General features: G+C 42.7%; 1 protein-coding gene across 1 annotated transcript in view; it reads left to right on the top strand.

The window, feature by feature from the left end:
- The first annotated feature begins 205 nt into the window (after positions 1 to 205).
- Positions 206 to 24,738, top strand: part of nyap2a (neuronal tyrosine-phosphorylated phosphoinositide-3-kinase adaptor 2a) — a 145,051-nt gene continuing 120,518 nt past the window's right edge. The window contains exons 1-2 of the mRNA XM_045724307.1: positions 206 to 1,066; positions 16,438 to 16,670. Coding sequence (XP_045580263.1) covers positions 16,468 to 16,670 — 203 coding nt within the window. The 5' untranslated portion in view covers positions 206 to 1,066; positions 16,438 to 16,467. The remainder of the gene's footprint in view (positions 1,067 to 16,437; positions 16,671 to 24,738) is intronic.

The following is a 24,738-nucleotide window of genomic DNA, read 5'->3' as shown; positions in this document are numbered from 1 at the left end:
CACTTTCCGGTCAAGTTCCAAATTGATAAATACTAACTTTTGTTGGAAAACTAATTATCTGGAGAGAGAGATGAGACAGAACATAAGGCAGCGTGGAAGAGATACCGCATTGTGGGGGTAGAGCGAAGGAGAACAGGCAGTTGCGAGCCAGTGAGGAGCAGGGGAGGAGATTGAAGTAGAAGGAATGGGAAGTATAGATTAGCACACTTGTTCCTCATCTGTGTTGTGGTTTACCACTCAGAATCAGGGATTAATTCACAGCCGCTCTGCCACTCTGTGCTTGTCAGGCTGCCTGTGAGGCTACTACTGTATCATCATGTGAGGCAGCTGGAATGTGATAGAGAGCCAGACTGCCAAGGAGGTGACACCATCACCGGGGAGGGAGAGTTGCCCTGGACCACTTCTGCTTCTGATCGCTGCCTCCTGCACCTAGCCTTCTCAGTTTGTTTTGTTGTGTTGTGTGTGTGTGTGTGTTTGTGTATGTGAGAGAACAGTGTGTGTCTGTGTGGATATGTGTGTGTGACACAGAGAGAACCACAGCCGCAGCGGAGGAAGGAGGAGCCAAGCAACCAGGGAGGGAGCTGGATGCTCGTGGGTTGCCGTGACAGCACCACAGCCTGCTGTTTCTAGTGACGACTGATGCAAGAATGTGTGTCTGAACTGTTCTAGGGAGGGGGAACCAGAGGCTGTCTGTGTCCAGCCCAGCTTGCAGTGTCCTGGGTGCCCCTTCTGTGCCCGTCTATCTGTCCGTCACAGAGGTTGGAGGTGGCCCTTGCTTTTTCACAACGCGGTACTCAGTCACTTGAAGATTGTCATCTTCCTCCTCCTCTTCCTCCTCATGCGTCCCTGTGATCTCCAACAGAAGCAGCAGCACTACCGGGCTCTCTCCTCTGTCATGCTCTGTACCACTGGGGGCTCAATGGTGCTAAGCTCCGGGTGATCCTGCTTACCTGCAGCTCAGCCCCCTCTCCTCCCTCCTAGCCTGTGTGGTGGACAGGACTGAACCCCCACTAGTGTGGTCAACCTCTAGGTTACCTTGGTCTGACCCCAGCACTACCCAGCCACTGTAAGTATCATTCCGCTTTGCCTGCTACACTATCCTGCTTTTATTCTGTTTTCCGGTTCCGCTTCAGCGTCTGCCTATGGATCTGTTTCAATGCTCTACTGTCAACATTGATTGTCTATAGAATGTAGTCTACCTACTTTGAGCTATATGTTGTTGGTAGTATACAGTATATATCAATAGGGAAAGACAGTCCTCAAAAACCCACTAGGAGTATACAGTAAGCCCATTATATTGTACATACTGTCTATCCATATTGTTATTTGTATTCACACTATTTGTTATTGTCAGTTGTATACACAGTCTATGTTCATTGTAGCTGTATTGGTGGTGCACAGCTCACCACAAACCACTGCAGATATAACATTTCACGCTTCCCGTCTCTGAGGCGGAACAAATGTGTCTCAAACAATGAATTAGGAACTCCCTTTTCTGCATTATGTCACCCTCCACCGTGAGATGCTGTTGCCTGGCAACGACCGGGCTCGCTCTGTATTCCATTTTTAGAATGCAGCTGTGACTCCATCAGGAGAGCAAGGAGTGGGGGGGTGGATTAGGAGAATTGGGCCAAGGATTAGAGGAGAAATTTAGAATAGGAAAAAAAGGGACAAGCGGAGAGAAAGAGAGAGCGGGTAAGTGAGAGTGCAGGGAATGACAAAGGAGAAAAGAGATCGATTAACTCCTTTTACATTCTGCACCTTGATTTATACACACCCATGTGCACGGACACACACACACATACCTTCCCCCTCACCACATACAAGAAAACTCATCCTCCAATCCCTATAAATACAAACAAAAATACACACTCCCATTCCATCAGCCATGTATCGGTGTGTGCATTTGTGTGTGTGTGTGTGTGGGGGGGAGTCTGGGCTAGCAGCAGATTAGCCTGTTAGCCTGCTAGCTATGTAGAGTCTTGCAATGGGCTACACACAGCTTGCCTGGAAGAGGCTATGCTATCACCAGCTGGCTGAGGTCTGTACCACTCCCCCATTGTCTGTGTTCGAGAGCATCAAAACCATGATGTATCATTGATAAATTGTCACTGACTGACAAATAAATAAAATAACATTTTTTAGTTATTTATGAGGAAAGGCGATTTGTAGATCAGTCAGTCTCGACTCAACTTTAATGTCGGCTGCAATGTTAAAGGTGCCCAGTATCTCTGGCATGATGCAACTGTTACTCTGAGGGAGAGGTTACTCATCCAATCAGATCTCTCTGTGGTCTCTGGTGTGGCTAATAGGATCTCAACAACCTGCCCAAATTCACCCAAAATGCACTGCAACCAACATAGGCTCACAAAAAAACTCTTTATGAGATATATAAACCTTATTTTGACAGGGAAGTCATACTGAGACTAGGATCTCTTTTGCAGATGAGCCCTGCATAAATACATCAAACACACACAATATACAAAATGACAAAAAATATTAAGAAAAACAGACACATTTATCAACATAGAGGTCTCTGATCATTACTCTGAACTGACCAAGGGGGACCAGAACATCTAATTTCAAAGAGCTCTGTAAGGTGTTCCACATGGGCGTAAAAAAACTAGAAGCAGCTTTACCCAACTCTGTGGAGGGGCATTCAGTGTTATCCAAGCCTGTGTAACGGCCGTCGTTAGAGAAAGACCAAGGTGCAGCGGAGGATGTGTTCATCTTGAATGAATTTTAATACAAAAAGAGAACACTTGACAAAATGACAGCCGACAGTTCTGTCAGGTACTAACAACGAAACAGAAAGCACTAAACAGAAACAATCACCCACAAAAACCCAAAGGAAAAACAGGCTACTTATGTGTGACTCCCAATCAGCAACAACGAACTACAGCTGTGCCTGATTGGGAGCCACACATGGCCCAAAACAAAGAAATACAAAAACATAGAAAAATGAACATAGAACGCCCACTCAATGTAACACCCTGGCCTAACCAAAATAAAGAACAAAAACCCCTCTCTATGGCCAGGGCGTTACAGTACCCCCCCCCCCAAAGGTGCGGACTCCGGCCGCAAAACCTGACTCTGAAGGGGAGGGTCCGGGTGGGCCTTCTTACGGCGGTGGCTCAGGTGCGGGACGTGGCCTCCGCTCCACCATCGGCGTTGCCCACTTAGGTGGCGCCCCTGGCCGCGCCGGAGGACTGGTGGGCGACCCTGACTGCGCCCGGCTGGCGGGCGACCCTGGCTGTGCCCCTATTGGCGGGCGACCCTGGCGGCTCCAGGCTGGCGGGCGGCTCCGGCGGCACTGACCCAGGATTCACCAGGCTGGGGAGACATGAAGGAGGTCTGGCCCTGGGCACAGGCACAGGACTCACCAGGCTGGGTAGACATGAAAGAGGCCTGGCCCTCGGCGCAGGCACAGGACTCACCGGGCTGGCGGGCGGCTCTGGCGGCTCCGGACAGGCGGGCGGCTCTGGCGGCTCCGGACTGGCGGGTGGCTCTGGCGGCTCCGGACTGGCGGGTGGCTCTGACGGCTCTGGCCCAGGACTCACCAGGCTGGGGAGACATGAAGGAGGCCTGGTCCGTGGAGGAGGCACAGGCTTGACCAGGATGGGGAGACCCACTGGAGGCTTGGTACGTGGAGGAGGCACAGGCTTGACCAGGACGGGGGGACCCACTGGAGGCCTGGTCCGTGGAGGAGGCACAGGCTTGACCAGGATGGGGAGACCCACTGGAGGCCTGGTCCGTGGAGGAGGCACAGGACTGACCAGGATGGGGAGACCCACGGAGGCCTGGTCCGAGGAGGAGGCACAGGATAAACCGCGCTGTGGGGGAGCACTGGAGTTCTGGTACGAAGGCTCTTTACCCACACTCCAGGCTGAATGCCCACTTTGGCCCGGCACGGGCGGAGTGCAGGTATTGGGCGAACTGGACCCTCCCAGCGCCCTGGAGACACAGTGCGCAGAGCCGGTGCAGGATAACCTGGACCGAAAAGGCGCACTGGAGACCAGACGCGCTGAGCTGGCACAATCCGTCCTGGCTCGATGCTTGCACTCGCATGGCACTTGCGGGGGGCTGGCCTATAGCGCACCGGGCTATGAACGCGCACTGAAGACACCATGCGCTAAACCGCATAACACGGTGCCTGACCAGTACTGCGCTGCCTCCAGTAAGCACGGGGAGTTGGCTCAGGTCTACCGCCTGACTCCGCCAATCTCCCCGTGTGCCCCCCCAAAAAATGTTTTTTTGGGGGCTGCCTCCCGTGTCCGTCGCTCTCCCTCGGCAAGTTGTTGCAGTGGTCAAATAATTGATCCCATGTCCAGTCAAGCCTTGATTCCAACACCTCCAGCGACCAGGATGCCATGACCTCCCGAGCACGCTGCTTCATCCCCTCCTTGTGCTGCTCCTTCCTCCGCTGCTTGGTCTGTTTTTGGTGGGTGATTCTGTAACGGCCGTCGTTAGAGAAAGACCAAGGTGCAGCGGAGGATGTGTTCATCTTGAATGAATTTTAATACAAAAAGAGAACACTTGACAAAATAAACAAAATGACAGCCGACAGTTCTCAGGTACTAACAACGAAGCAGAAAGCACTAAACAGAAACTATCACCCACAAAAACTCAAAGGAAAAACAGGCTACTTATGTGTGACTCCCAATCAGCAACAACGAACTACAGCTGTGCCTGATTGGGAGCCACACACGGCCCAAAACAAAGAAATACAAAAACATAAGTCTAAATTGTATTAATGATGTATTAATGATGATAGATACATAGGAAGTTTCTGCATGAGAGTTTTGTAGATAAAACAAGAAAATGCTGCTCTCTCCTTCCATACAAAGAGGCCCAACCCACATTTTGATACAAAACACAATGGTGAGTTCTACAACCATCACCAGTAATAAACCTGAGGGCACAATGAAAAACAGCATCTAGTGGTTTAAGTGTAGATGCTGCTGCATGCATGTAGACAATATCCCCATAATCTAAAATAAACATAAAAGTGGCCTCTGCAATTTCCTTCCTAATTATAAAAGTCAGACATGATTTATTTCTGTAAAAGAAACCAACCTTGATCTTCAACTTCTTCATCAGCTCAGTGACATGTTTTTTAAATGGTCGTTTGTCAACAAGCCAGATACCAAGATATTTGAAGGATGGAACTCGTTAAATGTGTGTACCATTCAAACTAGTCATTACAAATTAATTTAAATATGGTTTATGGGACCTAGAAAAAAGCATGCATTTTGTTTTGTTTGCATTTAGCACAAATTTTAGATTTGCTCTCACACAACTACACACACATTCCAACAATCATAGACAGGCTAATTTCAGTTGAAGCCATTCAATATGCTCACAAAATCATACACAACGCTGTTAGTGCTCAAACACACAGACACACACAGTTTTGTTGACATTTTATATTCATGCAAATCTACTCTAGATCCATACAAAAAAAATGACCACTACCCCACTGGGCACACCACGTCATTTCAGTGTGGAAATGTGGGTAATATTTGATTGAGAAGTTGATCAATGAGATTTCAACCTTTATTCACCCACTCAAAAAGATAGCCAAAAGTGTGCTGAATTCCCAATCTGTTATTAAACCTCTTAGGGCTCGCGAATCGCTAGTGGGACACTTGTCGACAACATCCGGTGAAATTGGAGCGCGCCAAATTCAAATTACAAAATCGTAATGTTAAACATTCATGAACATACAAGTGTCTTATTTCATTTAAAAGCTTAACTTCTTGTTAACCTCTCTGGGGTAGGTGGCAGTATTTTGAAGTTTGGATGACAAACGTGCCCAAAGTAAACTGCCTGTTACTCAGGCCCAGAAGATAGGATATGCATATGCATGGTAGTATTGGATAGAAAACACTCTAAAGTTTCCAACTGTTCAAATAATGTCTGTGAGTATAACAGAAAATCCATCCAGGAAGTGGGATTTTTTTGATGTGAGTGGGTTTTCCATTGACAGCCTATTGAGTATCTAATGGGTTAGGGCCCAGATAGCAGTTCCTATGGCTTCCACTAGATGTCAGCAGTCTTTAGACATGGTTTCAGGCTTGTTTTCTGAAAAATGAAGAATGACACCTTTCTGTCAGTGGACTGGGCAATTATGCAGTACTGGTTTGCGCACGTGACCGTATGCGCGCCCTTCATTGTTTTTCCTTTGTATTGAATATGCTATTGTCCGGTTGAAATATTATCGATTATTTAGATAATTGACAACCTGAGGATTAATTATAAACATCGTTTGACATGTTTCGATGAACTTTACCGGTACTATTAGGATGTGTTCATCTGCATGTTTTGACCGCCTTTGAGCCAATGGATTACGGAACAAAACGCGCCAACACAACAGAGTTTTTGGTATATAAAGAGGGAGTTTATCGAACAAAACAACCATTTATTGTGTACATTTTACATTTTACATTTTAGTATTTTGTTGGGACTCTTGTGATTGCAACCAGATGAATATCTTCAAAGTTAAGTGACTTATTTTATCACTATTTCTGACTTTCGTGACTCCTCTACTTCGTTGAAAAATGTTTGTATGCTTTTGGAAGGGGGGCGCTGTCCTCAGATAATCGCATGGTATGCTTTCGCCGTAAAGTATTTTTAAAATCTGACACAGCGGCTGGATTAACAAGAAGTTAAGCTTTTAACTGATGTATGACACTTGTATCTTCATGAATGTTTAATATTATGAATAATGTAATTTGAATTTGGCGCTCTGCAATTTCACCGGATGTTGGCCAGGTGGGACGCTAGAGAGGTTAATCCGACTGTGTTGTCAGATTTCAGAAAGCTTAATGGCGAAAGCATACCATGCCATTAACTGAGGACAGTGCCCCACATCAAAATACTTTTTCAACCAGCACAGGCTTCACAAAATCACAAATAGCGATTAAATAAATCACTTACCTTTGAAGATCTAACTCTGTTTTCAATCCCAAGGGTCCCAGCTACAAATTAATGTTTGTTTTTTTGATAAAGTTCTTCATATCTAAAAAAGTCTGTTTAGTTTGTGCCATTGATTTCAGTAATCCACTCCTTCAACATGTATAGAAAGGATTCCAAAAACTTTGCGGTAAACTTCGTCCAAACAAGTCAAACAATGTTTCTATTCAATCCTAAGGTACCCTAAATATTCCATTACCGTACTTCGAAGCATGTCAACCGCTGTTTAAAATCAATTTTTATGCAATTTTTCTCGTAAAAAAAGCGATAATATTCCGACCGGGAAACCGTGTTTTAGTTCAAAGAGAGAGAAAATAAAAACATGGGGTCGCCTCGTGCACACGCCTCAGTCTCATTGTCCTCTGATTGACCACTTACCAAAGGCGCTAATGTTTTTCAGCCAGGGGCTGCCTCGACATCATTCAGCTTTTTCCCGGGTTCTGAGAGCCTATGGGAGCCGTAGGAAGTGTCACGTTACAGCAAAGATCCTACATTTTCAATAAAGAGAGTCAAGAAGCCCAAGGAATGGTCAGAGAGGGCACTTCCTGTACAGAATCTTCTCAGGTTTTTGCCTGCCATATGAGTTATGTTATACTCACAGATATCATTCAAACAGTTTTAGAAACTTTAGGGTGTTTTCTATCCAAAGCCAATAATTATATGCATATTCTAGTTTCTGGGCAGTAGTAATAACCAGATTAAATCGGGAACGTTTTTTATCCGGCCGTGTAAATACTGCCCCCTAGCCCTAACAGGTTAACATAACCTGAAAGGCCGCTCAGCAAGGAAGAAGCCACTGCTCCAAACCGCCATAAACAAGCCAGACTACGGTTTGCAACTGCACGTGAGGACAAAGATCGTACTTTTTGGAGAAATGTCCTCTGGTCTGATGAAACAAAAATAAAACTGTTTGGCCATAATGACCATTGTTATGTTTGGAGGAAAAAGGGGGAGGCTTGCAAGCCGACGAACACCATCCCAACCGTGAAACACCGGGGTGGCAGCATCATGTTGTGGGGGTGCTTTGCTGCAGGAGGGACTGGTGAACTCACAAAATAGATGGCATCCTGAGGAACGAAAATGATGTGTATATATTGAAGCAACATCTCAAGACATCAGTCAGGAAGTTAAAAGCTTGGGTCTTCCAAATGGACAATGACCCCAAGCATACTTCCAAAGTTGTGGCAAAATGGCTTAAGGACAACAAAGTCAAGGTATTGGTGTGGCCATCACAAAGCCCTGACCTCAAACCTATAGAAAAAGCGTGGGCAGAACTGAAAATGCGTGTGTGAGTAAGGAGGTCTACAAACCTGACTCAGTTACATCAGCTCTGTCAGGAGGAGTGGGCAGAATTCACCCAACTTACTGTGGGAACCTTGTGGAAGGCTAGCTGAAATGTTTGACTCAAGTTAAACAATTTAAAGGCAATGCTACCAGTATTACAGACTCTTGGTTAGAGAGATGTTGAAAATATCAGTGAAGACACTTGCCACACATCTGCTGCGGAAACTGTGATCACACAGTCATTCGGAACAGCTGGTGCTCTCATGAATGCTTCAGTGTTGCTTGCCTCGAAGCGAGCATAAAAGGCATTTAGCTTGTCTGGTAGGCTTGCATCACTGGGCAGCTCGCGGCTGGGTTTCCTTTTGTAGTCTTATAGTTTGCAAGCCCTGACACATCCGACGAGCTTCAGAGCCGGTGTGGTAGGATTCAATCTTAGTCATGTATTGATGGTTTGCCTGTTTGATGGTTCATCTGAGGGCATAGAGGGATTTCTTATAAACGTCTGGATTAGTGTCCCATTCCTTGAAAGCGGCAGCTCTAGCCTTTAGCTCGATGTGGATGTTGCCTGTAATCCATGGCTTCTGGTTGGGATATGTACGTACAATCACTGTGGGGATGATGTCGTCGATGCACTTATTGATGAAGCCGATCTCTGAGGTGGTGCACTCCTCAATGCCATTGGATGAATCACGGAACATATTCCAGTCTGTGCTAGCAGAACAGTTCTGTTGTGTGGCATTATGCTTTCAACCATCTAAAAGCACAACCAAATTCCAATGGAGAAACATTGTTTGATTTTTGGTTTAATTGATATCTAAATGTGTTATCGATGAGCTCTCAACCATTGTAAAATCACCACAAAGTTCAAATGGTGGTACAATGTCAGATATTTTGTATTTATACAGTGCATTCGGAAAATATAGAGAACCCTTTGTTTACATTATAGCCTTGTTCTAAAATTGATTAACCTCTCTAGGCTAGGCGGGACGAATTCGTCCCACCTACGTAACAGCCACTGCTATCCTGTGGCGCGATTTTCAAAACCTTAAAAATCCTATTACTTCAATTTCTCAAACATATGACTATTTTACAGCCATTTAAAGACAAGACTCTCGTTAATCTAACCACACTGTCCGATTTCAAAAAGGCTTTACAACGAAAGCAAAACATTAGATTATGTCAGCAGAGTACCAAGCCAGAAATAATCAGACACCCATTTTTCAAGCCAGCATATAATGTCACCAAAACCCAGAAGACAGCTAAATGCAGCACTCACCTTTGATGATCTTCATCAGATGACAACCCTAGGACATTATGTTATACAATACAGGCATGTTTTGTTCAATCAAGTTCATATTTATATCAAAAACCAGCTTTTTACATTAGCATGTGACGTTCAGAACTAGCATACCCCCCGCAAACTTCTGGGGAATTCGCTAAAATTTTACTAAATTACTCACGATAAACGTTCACAAAAAGCATAACAATTATTTTAAGAATTATAGATACAGACCTCCTCTATGCACTCGATATGTCCGATTTTAAAATAGCTTTTGGTGAAAGCACATTTTGCAATATTCTAAGTACATAGCCCAGGCATCACGGGCTCGCTATTTAGACACCCGGCAAGTTTAGCACTCACCATAATCATATTTACTATTATAAAATTTCATTACCTTTTGTTGTCTTCGTCAGAATACACACCCAGGACTGCTACTTCAATAACAAATGTTGGTTTGGTCCAAAATAATCCATCGTTATATCCGAATAGCGCCGTTTTGTTCGTGCGTTCCAGACACTATCCGAAATAGTAAAGAAGTGTCACGCGCATGGCGCAATTCGTGACAATAAAATTCTAAGTATTCCATTACCGTACTTCGAAGCATGTCAACCGCTGTTTAAAATCAATTTTTACGACATTTTTCTCGTAGAAAAGCGATAATATTCCGACAGGGAATCTCCTTTTCGGCAAACAGAGGAAAAAATCCCAAAGGCGGGGGCGGTCGGGGTCACGCGCATAAGCTAGTGTCTCTTGATCGGCCACTTGAGAAAGGCGATAATGTGTTTCAGCCTGGGGCTGGAATGACGACATTCTGTTTTTTCCCGGGCTCTGAGAGCCTATGGAAGACGTGGGAAGTGTCACGTTAGAGCAGAGATCCTTAGTAAATGATAGAGATGGAAAAGAAGTTCAACAAATGGTCAGACAGGCCACTTCCTGTAAAGGAATCTCTCAGGTTTTGACCTGCCATTTGAGTTCTGTTATACTCACAGGCACCATTCAAACAGTTTTAGAAAATTTAGTGTGTTTTCTATCCATATGTAATAAGTATATGCATATTCTAGTTACTGGGTAGGAGTGGTAACCAGATTAAATCGGGTATGTTTTTTATCCAGCCGTGTCAATGCTGCCCCCTAGCCCTAACAGGTTAACCTCTATGGGCAAGGCGGGACGAATTCGTCCCACCTACGTAACAGCCACCTGAATTCAGTGGCGCGATTTTTGAATCGTTTGAAATACTATTACTTCAATTTCTCAAACATATGACTATTTTACAGCATTTTAAAGACAAGACTCTCCTTAATCTAACCACACTGTCCGATTTCAAAAAGGCTTTACAACGAAAGCAAAACATTAGATTATGTCAGGAGAGTGCCCAGCCAGAAATAATCAGACACCCATTTTTCAAGCTAGCATATAATGTCACAAAAACCCAAACCACAGCTAAATGCAGCACTAACCTTTTATGATCTTCATCAGATGACACACCTAGGACATTATGTTATACAATACATGCATGTCTGTTCAATCAAGTTCATATTTATATCAAAAAACAGCTTTTTACATTAGCATGTGACGTTCAGAAAAAGCATACCCCCCGCAAACTTCCGGGGAATTTACTAACAGTTTGCTAAATTACTCACGATAAACGTTCACAAAAAGCATAACAATTATTTTAAGAATTATAGATACATTACTCCTCTATGCACTCGATATGTCCGATTTTAAAATAGCTTTTCGGATGAAGCACATTTTGCAATATTCTAAGTACATAGCCCAGCCATCACGGCTAGCTATTTAGACAGCCGGCAAGATTAGCCTTCACCAAAATCCTATTTCCTATAAGAAAAATGTTCTTACCTTTCCTGTTCTTCATCAGAATGCACTCCCAGGACTTCTACTTCAATAACAAATGTAGGTTTGGTCCCAAATAATCCATCGTTATATCCAAATATCCTCTGTTTTGTTCGTGCGTTCTAGACACTATACGAATGGTAAATAACGGTCGCGCGCATGGCGCATGGCGTGACAAAAAATGTCTAAATATTCCATTACCGTACTTCGAAGCATGTCAACCGCTGTTTAAAACCAATTTTTATGCCATTTATCTCGTAGAAAAGCGATAATATTCCGACCGGGAATCTGCAATAAGCTAAACAGCCGAATGAAATTTCTCCACGGGGGCGAATCGTGCACGCGCCTCATTCAATGGTCCTCTGATCGGCCACTTGGATAAGGCGATAATCTGTTTCAGCCAGAGGCTGCCTCGTCATCGTTCAGGTTTTTCCCGGGTTCTGAGAGCCTATTGGAGCCCTGGGAATTGTCACGTTACAGCTAAGATCCTTACTCTTCAATAAACAGATGCAAGACGCACGACTCCTTGTCAGACAGGCCACTTCCTGCATGAAACCTTGTCAGGTTTTTGCCTGCCATAGGAGTTCTGTTATACTCACAGACACCATTCAAACAGTTTTAGAAACTTTAGGGTGTTTTCTATCCAAACCTGAACAATAATATGCATATTCTAGCTTCTGAGTTGGTGTAGGAGGCAGTTAAAAATGGGCACATATTTTTTCCAAAATTCTCAATACTGCCCCCTAGCCCAAACAGGTTAAATAAAATATTTTCCTCATCAATCTACACATAATATCCCATAATGACAAAGCGAAAACAGGTTTTTAGAAATGTTAGCAAATGCATTACACATAAAAACAGAAGTATCTTATTTACATAAGTATTTAGACCCTTTGCAATGAGACTCGAAGTTGAGCTCTGGTGCATGCTGTTCCATTGATCATCCTTGAGATGTTTACATCTTGATTATAGTCCACCTGTGGTAAATTCAATTGATTGGACATGATTTGGAAAGGCACACACCTGTCTATGTAAGGTCCCATAGTTGACAGTGCATGTCAGAGCAAAAACTAAGCCATAAGGTCGAAGGAATTGTCCTTAGAGCTCCGAGACAGAATTGTGTCGATGTAAAGATCTGGGGAAGGGTACCAAAAAATGTCTGCAACATTGAAGGCTCCCAATAACACAGTGGGCTCCATCATTCTTAAATGGAAGAAGTTTGAAACCACCAAGACTCTTCCTAGAGCTGGCCACCCGGTGAAACTGAGCAATCGGGGGAGAAGGGCCTTTGTCAGGGAGCTGACAAAGAACCCGCTGGTCACTCTGACAGAGCTCCAAAGTTCCACTGTAGAGATGGGAGAACCTTCCAGAAGGACAACCATTTCTGCAGTACTCCACCGATCAGGCCTTTATGGTAGAGTTGCCAGACGGAAGCCATTCCTCACTAAAAGGCACATGACAGCCTGCTTGGAGTTTGCCAAAAGGCACCTAAAGGACTCTCAGACCATAGGAAACGATTCTCTGGTCTGATGAAAGCAAGATTGAACTCTTTGGCCTGAATGCCAAGCGTCACATCTGAAAGAAACTTTGCACCATCCCTACGGTGAAGCATGGTGGTGGCTGCATCGGGCTGTGGGGATGTTTTTCAGTGGCAGAGACTGGGAGACTAGTCAGGATCGAGGGAAAAATGAACGCAGCAAAGTACAGAGATCCTTGATGAAAACCTGCTCCAGAGCGCTCAGGACCTCAGACTGGGGCGAAGGTTCACCTTCCAACAGGACAACAACCCTAAGAACATTGCCAAGACAATGCAGGAGTGGCTTCGGGACAAGTCACTGAATGTCCTTGAGAGGCCCAGCCAGAGCCTGCACTTGAACCTGATTGAATCTCTGGAGAGACCTGAAAATAGCTGTGCAGCAAAACTCCCCATCCAACCTGACAGAGCTTGAGAGGATCTGCAGAGAAGAATGGGAGAAACTTCACAAATACAGGTTTGCCAAGCTTGTAGTGTCATACCCAAGAAGAGTCGAAGCTGTAATCGCTGCCAAAGGTGCTTCAACAAAGTACTGAGTAAAGGGTCTGAATACTGATGTAATTGTTTTTATTTTTAATACATTTTAAAAAATGGCAAAAAAACAGGTTTTGCTTTGTCATTATCGGGTATTGTGTGTGTATATTGATGAGGAAATACTTTTTTTTGTCCATTTTAAAATAAGGCTATAGCGTAACAAAATGTGGAAAAAGTTAAGGGTCTGAATACATTCCGAACGCACTGATCTCCGCAGACCTACAGTATCTTGATCATGCATGCTTTCGAAGACATTTATAGTTACAGTAGGCTAACCTAAAAATGTGGCCATGGATGTGCTTCTCACTTAAAGGTTGAATAAATACTGTTATATTAGTTTGTAAGATACTCTTTACTTTACGCTATTTACTGTATTACAAAAAAAATTGAATTGTGTCTGGTTGACAACACAACCAAATACTAACATTTAAAGGATATCTAATGCTGGGATAGTTTCATCTAAGTCACTGGTTTAAAAATTGTCTTGTCTATAAATGAATATGCTGGATTCACGTCTCCATCTTAACCAACAATCTAAATGAAAGAATAGTACTAAATCAATTAAAATTTTAAATACACTTTCGATAAAGTTTGATTGGATTTTGTAATATTCTTGAACTCAGATTTTTGGTTGCGATGGAGATGTGAATCCCACATTTCAATGATTAACTTGAAGATTCAATTTCAGATCAACCAAAGCTTGAAACCCTATGCTTATACGTATTGTCTATTTGTAGTTGAACCGTGGGTTAGATTGAAACAGTTGTTATTGATAATTTTTCAAATGCTATAGGCCTAAAAAGTATCATTGATGATATATGACTTATAAATTATGGTTACATTTCATTTGCTCTGTTAAACCTACCTTTTGGAATGACTTCAATAGCAACATTGAATATACACTGCTCAAAAAAACACTAAAATAACATATCCTAGATCTGAATGAATGAAATAATCTTATTAAATACTTTTTTATTTACATAGTTGAATGTGCTGACAACAAAATCACACAAAAATAATCAATGGAAATCCAATTTATCAACCCATGGAGGTCTGGATTTGGAGTCACACTCAAAATTAAAGTGGAAAACCACACTACAGGCTGATCCAACTTTGATGTAATGTCCTTAAAACAAGTCAAAATGAGGCTCAGTAGTGTGTGTGGCCTCCACGTGCCTGTATGACCTCCCTACAATGCCTGGGCATGCTCCTGATGAGGTGGCGGATGGTCTCCTGAGGGATCTCCTCCCAGACCTGGACTAAAGCATCCGCCAACTCCTGGACAGTCTGTGGTGCAACGTGGCGTTGGTGGATGGAGCGAGACATGATGTCCCAGATGTGCTCAATTGGATTCAGGTCTGGGGAACGGGCAGGCCAGTCCATAGCATCAATGCCTTCCACTTGCAGGAACTGCTGACACACTCCAGCCACATGAGGACTAGCATTGTCTTGCATTCGGAGGAAGCCAGGGCCAACCGCACCAACATATGGTCTCACAAGGGGTCTGAGGATCTCATCGAGATCCTGGAGGGCTGTGCACATGGAGCACATGGAGGGCTCTGCAGCCCCCCAAAGAAATGCCACCCCACACCATGACTGACCCACCGTCAAACCGGTCATGCTGGGGGATGTTGCAGGCAGCAGAACGTTCTCCACGGCGTCTCTGGACTCTGTCACGTCTGTCACATGTGCTCAGTGTGAACCTGCTTTCATCTGTGAAGAGCACAGGGCGCCAGTGGCGAATTTGCCAATCTTGGTGTTCTCTGGCAAATGCCAAACGTCCTGCACGGTGTTGGGCTGTAAGCACAACCCTCACCTGTGGACGTCGGGCCCTCATACCACCCTCATGGAGTCTGTTTCTGACCGTTTGAGCAGACACATGCACATTTGTGGCCTGCTGGAGTTCATTTTGCAGGGCTCTGGCAGTGCTCCTCCTGCTCCTCCTTGCACAAAGGCGGAGGTAGCGGTCCTGCTGCTGGGTTGTTGCCCTCCTATGGCCTCCTCCATGTCTCCTGATGTACTGGCCTGTCTCCTGGTAGCGCCTCCATGCTCTGGACACTACGCTGACAGACACCGCAAACCTTGTCACAGCTCGCATTGATGTGCCATCCTGGATGAGCTGCACTACCTGAGCCACTTGTGTGGGTTGTAGACTCCGTCTCATGCTACCACTAGCGTGAAAGCACCGCCAGCATGCAAAAGTGACCAAAACATCAGCCAGGAAGCATAGGAACTGAGAAGTGGTCTGTGGTCACCACCTGCAGAACCACTCCTTTATTGGGGGTGTCTTGCTAATTGCCTATAATTTCCACCTGTTGTCTATTCCATTTGCACAACAGCATGTGAAATGTATTGTCAATCAGTGTTGCTTCCTAAGTGGACAGTTTGATTTCACAGAAGTGTGATTGACTTGGAGTTACATTGTGTTGTTTAAGTGTTCCCTTAATTTTTTTGATCAGTGTATTTAGTTATTAAGAGGTCTCTCAATAATCGTTCTCACGATAGCACTTTGGTAGTAGTCAGTGACAAATACAAAAGCTAAGTAGGTCAGGCTTGGTTATAACCCTGGTTAACCCTGATACCAATTTAATAGCTGTAGATAAGCTCTCCAGTGGGAGGTGTTGCCCCTGAAAGTGGGTATAATGTTGACGATCTGATGTTGTTTCAATGGTTCAAATTCAACATATTATATACAAGATTTGACTGTTGAAAATTGTTTACAATGATGACATAATCCTATGGTTGAAATGTCACCCTCAAAACAACAGTTTACGTTGATGACTTTATTCAAATCCAATGTATTTTCCACATTGATTCCACGTCACACTACGTTGACAAATATTTGTGCCCAGTGGGACTTTGCATGTCATTTGCCTGGTCAACGTCGGTATACATCAGACGTCATTACTATTGACTTGACCCCCTTATCGTGTAACTCAGCCCTGTCTGTGTCTCTACCCTATCCCTCTACTTGCAGTGCTTTCTGCTCCACTGCCAGTGAAAAACAATGACTTCTCAAGAGGAGGAAGCATCGTTCAGCAGGTTCTTCCAGTATGTGGAGGACAGTGGACTCAGGGCCTATGACGGACTGGTCATCCAGAATGCCTCTGACATCGCCCGTGAGAGCGACCGCGTCCGGAAAGAGACCAACTGGGCCTACCTTCAGGAGAAACACGATAAGAAGAGAAGACAGGAAGAAGCCATAAAGAGGTAAGACAAATAGCTCCTGCGCATGCACACAAATACGAACTAAGACACATCATATCTATAAAAACCTGTGTGAAATGATGGGGGTTCTATTCCCAGCACTTCAATGACAGACTGTGGGAATGTCTTAATTTTAACTTCACAGGACAATAACTTCACACACACATATACAGAGAAATACACACCAACACCCATGCAGTAGAGGAGAACTGGGACGAAAGTCACACTTTTTTTGTCTTCCAAATTGCTCAGAGATCGATAGAACTAGAGACACCATATTTTATTACAAACAACTGATATATGTCCTCCACCATTAGTAATTTAATTTCTAGGGTAAATTAGTTAAAATTTAATAGACCGAGAAGAGAATTAGCCTAACGTTACTTTTGTACCTGCCGGCGGGACGGAAGGAACACAGTCTTGGGACAGAAGTAACAGCTGGTGAGAAGTGCACAATATATGTCTTATCTCCATGTTTCTGGTTTGTAGTATGTTACTTTAAACAAATGTGACCGCCCGGCTCAATTTAGTCTTATGTAGCAACATTTGAAATTGTACAGACTCAGAGCTACAAAATGGTATATCATACACTGCAGTTGAGGAACAATGGGAAAGTGATTCTGCTTTGAAAGTTGATAAACTTGAACCACTTTTGAGAAAATGGCCCTTGAATGTTTTGGTACACCTACTGTAGAGCTCTTCTTTGTCTCCACCTATTCAGCATTGTTCATATCCTCTTAATTCTAAGCCCAACCCATCTCTTTAACCTCTTGGGGCTAGGTGGGACGCTAGCGTGCCACCCGTGGTGCACTCCATCAACAGCAGGTACATTTCAAGAGCGGCAAATTTGAATCCAAATAAATGTCAAAATTCAAATTTTTCAAAAATACAACTATTTTACACCATTTGAAAGATAAACATCTCCTTAATCTAACCACGTTTTACGATTTCAAAAAGGTTTTACGGCGAAAGCATAAATTTAGAGTATGTTAGGACAGTACATTTACAAGAGTTGTGTGTAATGTTTTGTCAAGTCAAAGACAGGGTCACCAAAACCATAAAACCAGCTAAAATGATGCACTAACCTTTTACAATCTCCATCAGATGACACTCCTAGGACATTATGTTAGACAATGCATGCATTTTTAGTTCTATCAAGTTCATATTTATATCCAAAAACAGCGTTTTACTATGGCATTGATGTTGAGGAAATCGTTTCCCTCCAATAACCGGCAGTCAAGTCAGCGTCACAAATTAAATAATTAAAATTAGAAAACATTGCTAAAATATTATATTGTCATTTAAAGAATTATAGATTTACATCTCTTGAACGCAATCAACTTGCCAGATTTAAAAATAACCTTACTGGGAAATCACACTTTGCAATAATCTGAGCACTGCGCCCAGAAAAATACGCGTTGCGATACAGACTAGACGTCATGTTGGGGAGATCTAAAATCGAAAATACTATGTAAATAATCCATTACCTTTGATTCTCTTCATCAGATGTCACTTCCAGGTATCACAGGTCCATAACGAATGTAGTTTTGTTCAAAAAAGCTCATCATTTATGTCCAAAAATCTCCGTCTCGTTAGCACATGATGTAAGCCAGCCGGACTTCTCGTCATGAACGAGGGGAAAAAATATATTTCCGTTCGTTCAAACATGTCAAACGTTGTATAGCATAAATCATTAGGGCCTTTTTAACCAGAACATGAATAATATTCAAGGTGGACGAATGCATACTCTTTTATAACGTATTGGAACGAGGGTACCCAACATGAACTCGCGCGCCAGGTGTCTAATGGGACATCATCGTTCCATGGCTCTTGTTCGGTCAGATCTCCCTCCAGAAGACTCAAAACACTTTGTAAAGGCTGGTGACATCTAGTGGAAGCAATAGGAAGTGCCAAAATATTCCTAAGCCCCTGTGTTTTTCAATGGGATAGGTTTAAAGTCAATACAACACATCAGGTATACACTTCCTGTCAGAAAATGTCTCAGGGTTTTGCCTGCCAAATGAGTTCTGTTATACTCACAGACACCATTCAAACAGTTTTAGAAACTTTAGAGTGTTTTCTATCCATATATAATAAGTATATGCATATTCTAGTTACTGGGTAGGATTAGTAACCAGATTAAATCGGGTACGTTTTTTATCCAGCCGTGAATATACTGCCCCCTAGCCATAAGAGGTTAACCTGTTGGGGCTAGGGGGCAGCATTTGCACGTCTGGATAAAAAAAATGTACCCGATTTAATCTGGTTACTAATCCTACCCAGTAACTAGAATATGCATATACTTATTATATATGGATAGAAAACACCCTAAAGTTTCTTAAACTGTTTGAATGGTGTCTGTGAGTATAACAGAACTCAAATGGCAGGTCAAAACCTGAGAGATTCCTTTACAGGAAGTGGCCTGTCTGACCATTTCTGGAACTTCTTTGCCATCTCTATCTTTTACTAAGGATCTCTGCTCTAACGTGACACTTCCTACGTCGTCCATAGGCGCTCAGAGCCCGGGAAAAACCTGAATGTCGTCATCCCAGCCCCAGGCTGAAACACATTATCGCCTTTCTCAAGTGGCCGATCAAGGTACTCTGGGCTTAGGCGCGTGACCTGGCCGCCCCCGTCTTTGTGATTTTTTTCCTCTGTTTGCCGAAAAGGAGATTCCCGGTCGGAATATTATCGCTTTTCTACGAGAAAAATGGCATAAAAATGTATTTTAAACAGCGGTTGACATGCTTCGAAGTACGGTAATGGAATATTTAGAATTTTTTTGTCCCGAATTGCCAAACGTTCACAAAAAGCATAACAATTATTTTAAGAATTATAGATACAGAACTCCTCTATGCACTCGATATGTCCGATTTTAAAATAGCTTTTCGGTGAAAGCACATTTTGCAATATTCTCAGTAGATAGCCCAGCATCACAGGGCTAGCTATTTAGACAACCACCAAGTTTAGCCTTCACCAAAATCAGATTTACTATTAGAAAAGTTTGATTACCTTTCCTGTTCTTCGTCAGAATGCACTCCCAGGACTTCTACTTCAATAACAAATGTTGGTTTGGTCCAAAATAATCCATAGTTATGTTCCAACAGCGGCGTTTTGTTCGTGCGTTCTAGACACTATCCGAATGGTAAATAAGGGTCATGCGCACGGCGCATTTCGTGACAAAAGATTTCTAAATATTTCATTACCGTACTTCGAAGCATGTCAACTACTGTTTAAAATCAATTTTTATGCCATTTTTCTCGTAAAAAAGCGATAATATTCCGACGGGGAATCTGCAATTAGGTAAACAGCCGAAAGAAAATATATCACTGGGTCGACTCGGGCACGCGCCTAATTCCTTTGTCCTCTGATCGGCCACTTGGCAAAGGCGATTATGTGTTTCAGCCTGGGGCTGCCTCGACATCATTCAGCTTTTTCCCGGGCTCTGAGAGCCTATTGGAGCCGTAGGAAGTGTCACGTTACAGCTAAGATCCTGACTCTTCAATAAACAGAGGCAAGAACAACAACACCTTGTCAGACAGGCCACTTCCTGCATGAAATCTTCTCAGGTTTTTGCCTGCCATATGAGTTCTGTTATACTCACAGACACCATTCAAACAGTTTTAGAAACTTTAGGGTGTTTTCTATCCAAAGCCAATGATTATATGCATATTCTAGTTACTGGGCCAGAGTAGTAACCAGATTAAATCGGGTACGTTTTTTATCCGGCCGTGCAAATACTGCCCCCTATCCCCAACAGGTTAACCTCTATGGGACCGGCGGGACGAATTCGTCCCACCTACGTAACAGCCACTGCCATCCTGTGGCGCGATTTTCAAAATCTTCAAAATCATATTACTTCAATTTCTCAAACATATGACTATTTTACAGCCATTTAAAGATAAGACTCTCGTTAATCTAACCACACTGTCCGATTTCAAAAAGGCTTTACAACGAAAGCAAAACATTAGATTATGTCAGCAGAGTACCAAGCCAGAAATAATCAGACACCCATTTTTCAAGCCAGCATATAATGTCACCAAAACCCAGAAGACAGCTAAATGCAGCACTCACCTTTGATGATCTTCATCAGATGACAACCCTAGGACATTATGTTATACAATACATGCATGTTTTGTTCAATCAAGTTCATATTTATATCAAAAACCAGCTTTTACATTAGCATGTGACGTTCAGAACTAGCATACCCCCGCAAACTTACGGGGAATTCGCTAACATTTTACTAAATTACTCACGATAAACGTTCACAAAAAGCATAACAATTATTTTAAGAATTATAGATACAGACCTCCTCTATGCACTCGATATGTCCGATTTTAAAATAGCTTTTTGGTGAAAGCACATTTTGCAATATTCTAAGTACATAACCCAGGCATCACGGGCTCGCTATTTAGACACCCGGCAAGTTTAGCACTCACCATAATCATATTTACTATTATAAAAATGTCATTACCTTTTGTTGTCTTCGTCAGAATGCACACCCAGGACGTCTACTTCAATAACAAATGTTGGTTTGGTCCAAAATAATCCATCGTTATATCCGAATAGCGGCGTTTTGTTCGATGCGTTCCAGACACTATCCGAAATAGTAAAGAAGTGTCGCGCGCTTGGCGCAATTCCTGACAATAAAATTCAAAGTATTCAATTGCCGTACGTCGAAGCATGTCAACCGCTGTTTAAAATCAATTTTTACGTCATTTTTCTCGTAGAAAAGCGATAAAATTCCGACAGGGAATCTCCTTTTCGGCAAACAGAGGAAAAAATCCCAAAGGCGGGGGCGGTCGGGGTCACGCGCATAAGCTAGTGTCTCTTGATGGGCCACTTGAGAAAGGCGATAATGTGTTTCAGCCTGGGGCTGGAATGACGACATTCTCTTTTTCCCGGGCTCTGAGAGCCTATGGACGACGTGGGAAGTGTCACGTTAGAGCAGAGATCCTTAGTAAATGATAGAGATGGCAAAGAAGTTCCAGAAATGGTCAGACAGGCCACTTCCTGTAAAGGAATCTCTCAGGTTTTGACCTGCCATTTGAGTTCTGTTATACTCACAGACACCATTCAAACAGTTTTAGAAAATTTAGGGTGTTTTCTATCCATATGTAATAAGTATATGCATATTCTAGTTACTGAGTAGGAGTGGTAACCAGATTAAATCGGGTATGTTTTTTATCCAGCCGTGTCAATGCTGCCCCCTAGCCCTAACAGGTTAAGGATTCACATGTGAGGCCATGTGCTAAACAGAGTAATTAAGGTTGTGTAGTAAACAACCGAAGATGTCAAGACTAAAAGTGGTGAAAGTAGAAACCTACAGTAAAGAAAATATTGACTATGTCAAATAAAATCTAAGTTTATTTTTCACATGCCCAGGATACAGAAGGTGTAAACAGTACAGTGAAATTATTACTTTGCATATTTGCATGGTAGCAATATCAAAATTAGGAAGTGTCCAGATGAAAATATTTTATAAATATTTTATACACAAAACAAATATATAAATGCAACATGCAATAATTTCAAAGATTTTACTGAGATACAGTAGTTCTTCCTTTAAAAGCTACGGGCTTATGCCGCGACCGTTAGTGGTAGATGGTGGCATTTTGTCATTGCACCACACTATCACAAGAGTTAGAACGCTGATCTATCGGTAGTCTAAACTGTGGCAATTAATGGAGGTGTTTTCAGTCTGAATCTCTCCTCTGGCACTGAAGTCCTGGATCAGGCAACAACAAAAAACTATCAGTGATCCTGGAGTTAAGAGAGAACTTGGGTAAATACAATGAGGGAAATTCACTTGACATGTGGACTGACGATTTTTGAAAAGTAGGCACGGTGGGCTTTTGGTTTCTCTCAATCCAAAACCAGAAATAAATAATTCATAATAACAAACAGGCTTTAATTACAAATTAGTACGAATGTCTCACCCCATGTTCAAGAATGGCCTATTCCCTTTATTCAGATTACAATTGCTCACTTTCAGTTATTTGAAAAAAAATCTTCTCCAAATATTGTTATTTTCTACGAAATTAATGTGCTCATGTTGTGAGTGTTCAATTTGTGACATTTGTCAATCCAGCCTTCGCTTTGGCTCCCCCTCCTGTTCAGCTCAGGCATTCAGCATCGCTGGCCTTCTAGCACCCCCACAACATGATGCTACCACCCCCATGCTTCACTATTGGGAAGGTGTTCTACGGCTTGAAAGCCTCCCCCTTTTTCCTCCAAACATAATGTTGGTCATTATGGCCAAACAGTTTTATTTTTGTTTCATCAGACCAGAGGACATTTCTCCAAAAAGTACGATCTTTGTCCCAATGTGCAGTTGCAAACCGTAGTCTGGCTTTTTGATGGCGGTTTTGGAGCAGTGGCTTCGTCCTTGCTGAGCGGCCTTTCAGGTTATGTCAATATAGGACTCGTTTCACTGTGGATATATATACTTTTTTACCTGTTTCCTCCAGCATCTACACAAGGTCCTCTGCTGTTGTTCTGGGATTGATTTGCACTTTTCGCACCATAGTACGTTCATCTCTAGGAGACAGAATGTGTCTCCTTCCTGAGCGGTATAACGTCTGCATGATCCCATGGTGTTTATACTTGCGCACTGTTGTTTGTACAGATGAACATGGTACCTTCAGGCATTTGGAAATTGCTCCCAAGGATGAACCAGACCTGTAGAGGTCTACAATTTTTTTCTGAGGTCTTGGCTGATTTCTTTTGATATTTCCATGATGTCAAGCAAAGAGCCACTGAGTTTGAAGGCTAACCTTGAAATACATCCACAGGTAGACCTCCAATTGACAAAAATTATGTCAATTAGCCTATCAGAAGCTTCTAAAACCATGACATCATTTTCTGGAATTCTCCAAGCTGTTTAAAGGCACAGTCAACTTAGTGTATGTAAACTTCTGACACTTTAGACAGTGTATGTAAACTTCAGGAATTGTGATACAGTGAGTTATAAGTGAAATAATCTGTCTGTAAACAATTGTTGGAAAAATTACTTGTGTCCCAGCAGCGGTGAAATTGGAGGGTTCACAATTCATGTAAATAATCATAAAAATTATGGATATTAAAACCTCTTACATCTAGACGTTCCGCTAGCGGAACACCTGCTCCAATATCCAATGATAGGCGTGGCGCGAATGACAAATTCCTCAAAAATACAAAAACTTCCATTTTTCAAACATATGACTATTTTACAGCATTTTAAAGACAAGACTCTCCTTTATCTAACCACACTGTCCGATTTCAAAAAGGCTGTACAGCGAAAGCAAAACATTAGATTATGTCAGCAGAATACCCAGCCAGAAATAATCAGACACCCATTTTTCAAGCTAGCATATAATGTCACAAAAAACAAAACCACAGCTAAATGCAGCACTAACCTTTGATGATCTTCATCAGATGACACACCGAGGACATTATGTTATACAATACATGCATGTTTTGTTCAATCAAGTTCATATTTAAATAAAAATCCAGCTTTTTACATTAGCATGTGACGTTCAGAACCCGCAAACCTCCGGTGAATTTACTAAATTACTCACGATAAACGTTCACACAAAACATAACAATTGTTTTAAGGATTATAGATACAGAAGTCCTTTGTGCAATCGAGGTGTCCGATTTTAAAATAGCTTTTCGGTGAAAGCACATTTTGCAATATTCTGAGTAGATAGCCCAGCCATCACGGCTAGCTATTTAGACACCCACCAAGTTTAGCCCTGACCAAACTCCGATTTACTATTAGAAAAGTTTGATTACCTTTGGTGTTCTTCGTCAGAATGCACTCCCAGGACTGCTACTTCAATAACAAATGTTGGTTTGGTTCAAAATAATCCATTGTTATATCCAAATAGCGGCGTTTTGTTCGTGCGTTCAAGACACTATCCGAAGTGTAAATAAGGGTCACGAGCATGGCGCATTTCGTGACAAAAGATTTCTAAATATTCCATTTCCGTACTTCGAAGCATGTCAACCGCTGTTTAAAATCAATTTTTATGCCATTTTTCTCGTAAAAAAGCGATAATATTCCGACTGGGAATCTGTGTTTAGGTAA

Source organism: Salmo salar, chromosome ssa09, assembly GCF_905237065.1.
Source record: "Salmo salar chromosome ssa09, Ssal_v3.1, whole genome shotgun sequence".
In the NCBI taxonomy this organism is placed as follows: Eukaryota; Metazoa; Chordata; class Actinopteri; order Salmoniformes; family Salmonidae; genus Salmo; species Salmo salar.
Note: the sequence above shows the minus strand (reverse complement) of the source record. Positions and strands in the feature narration are given on the sequence as shown.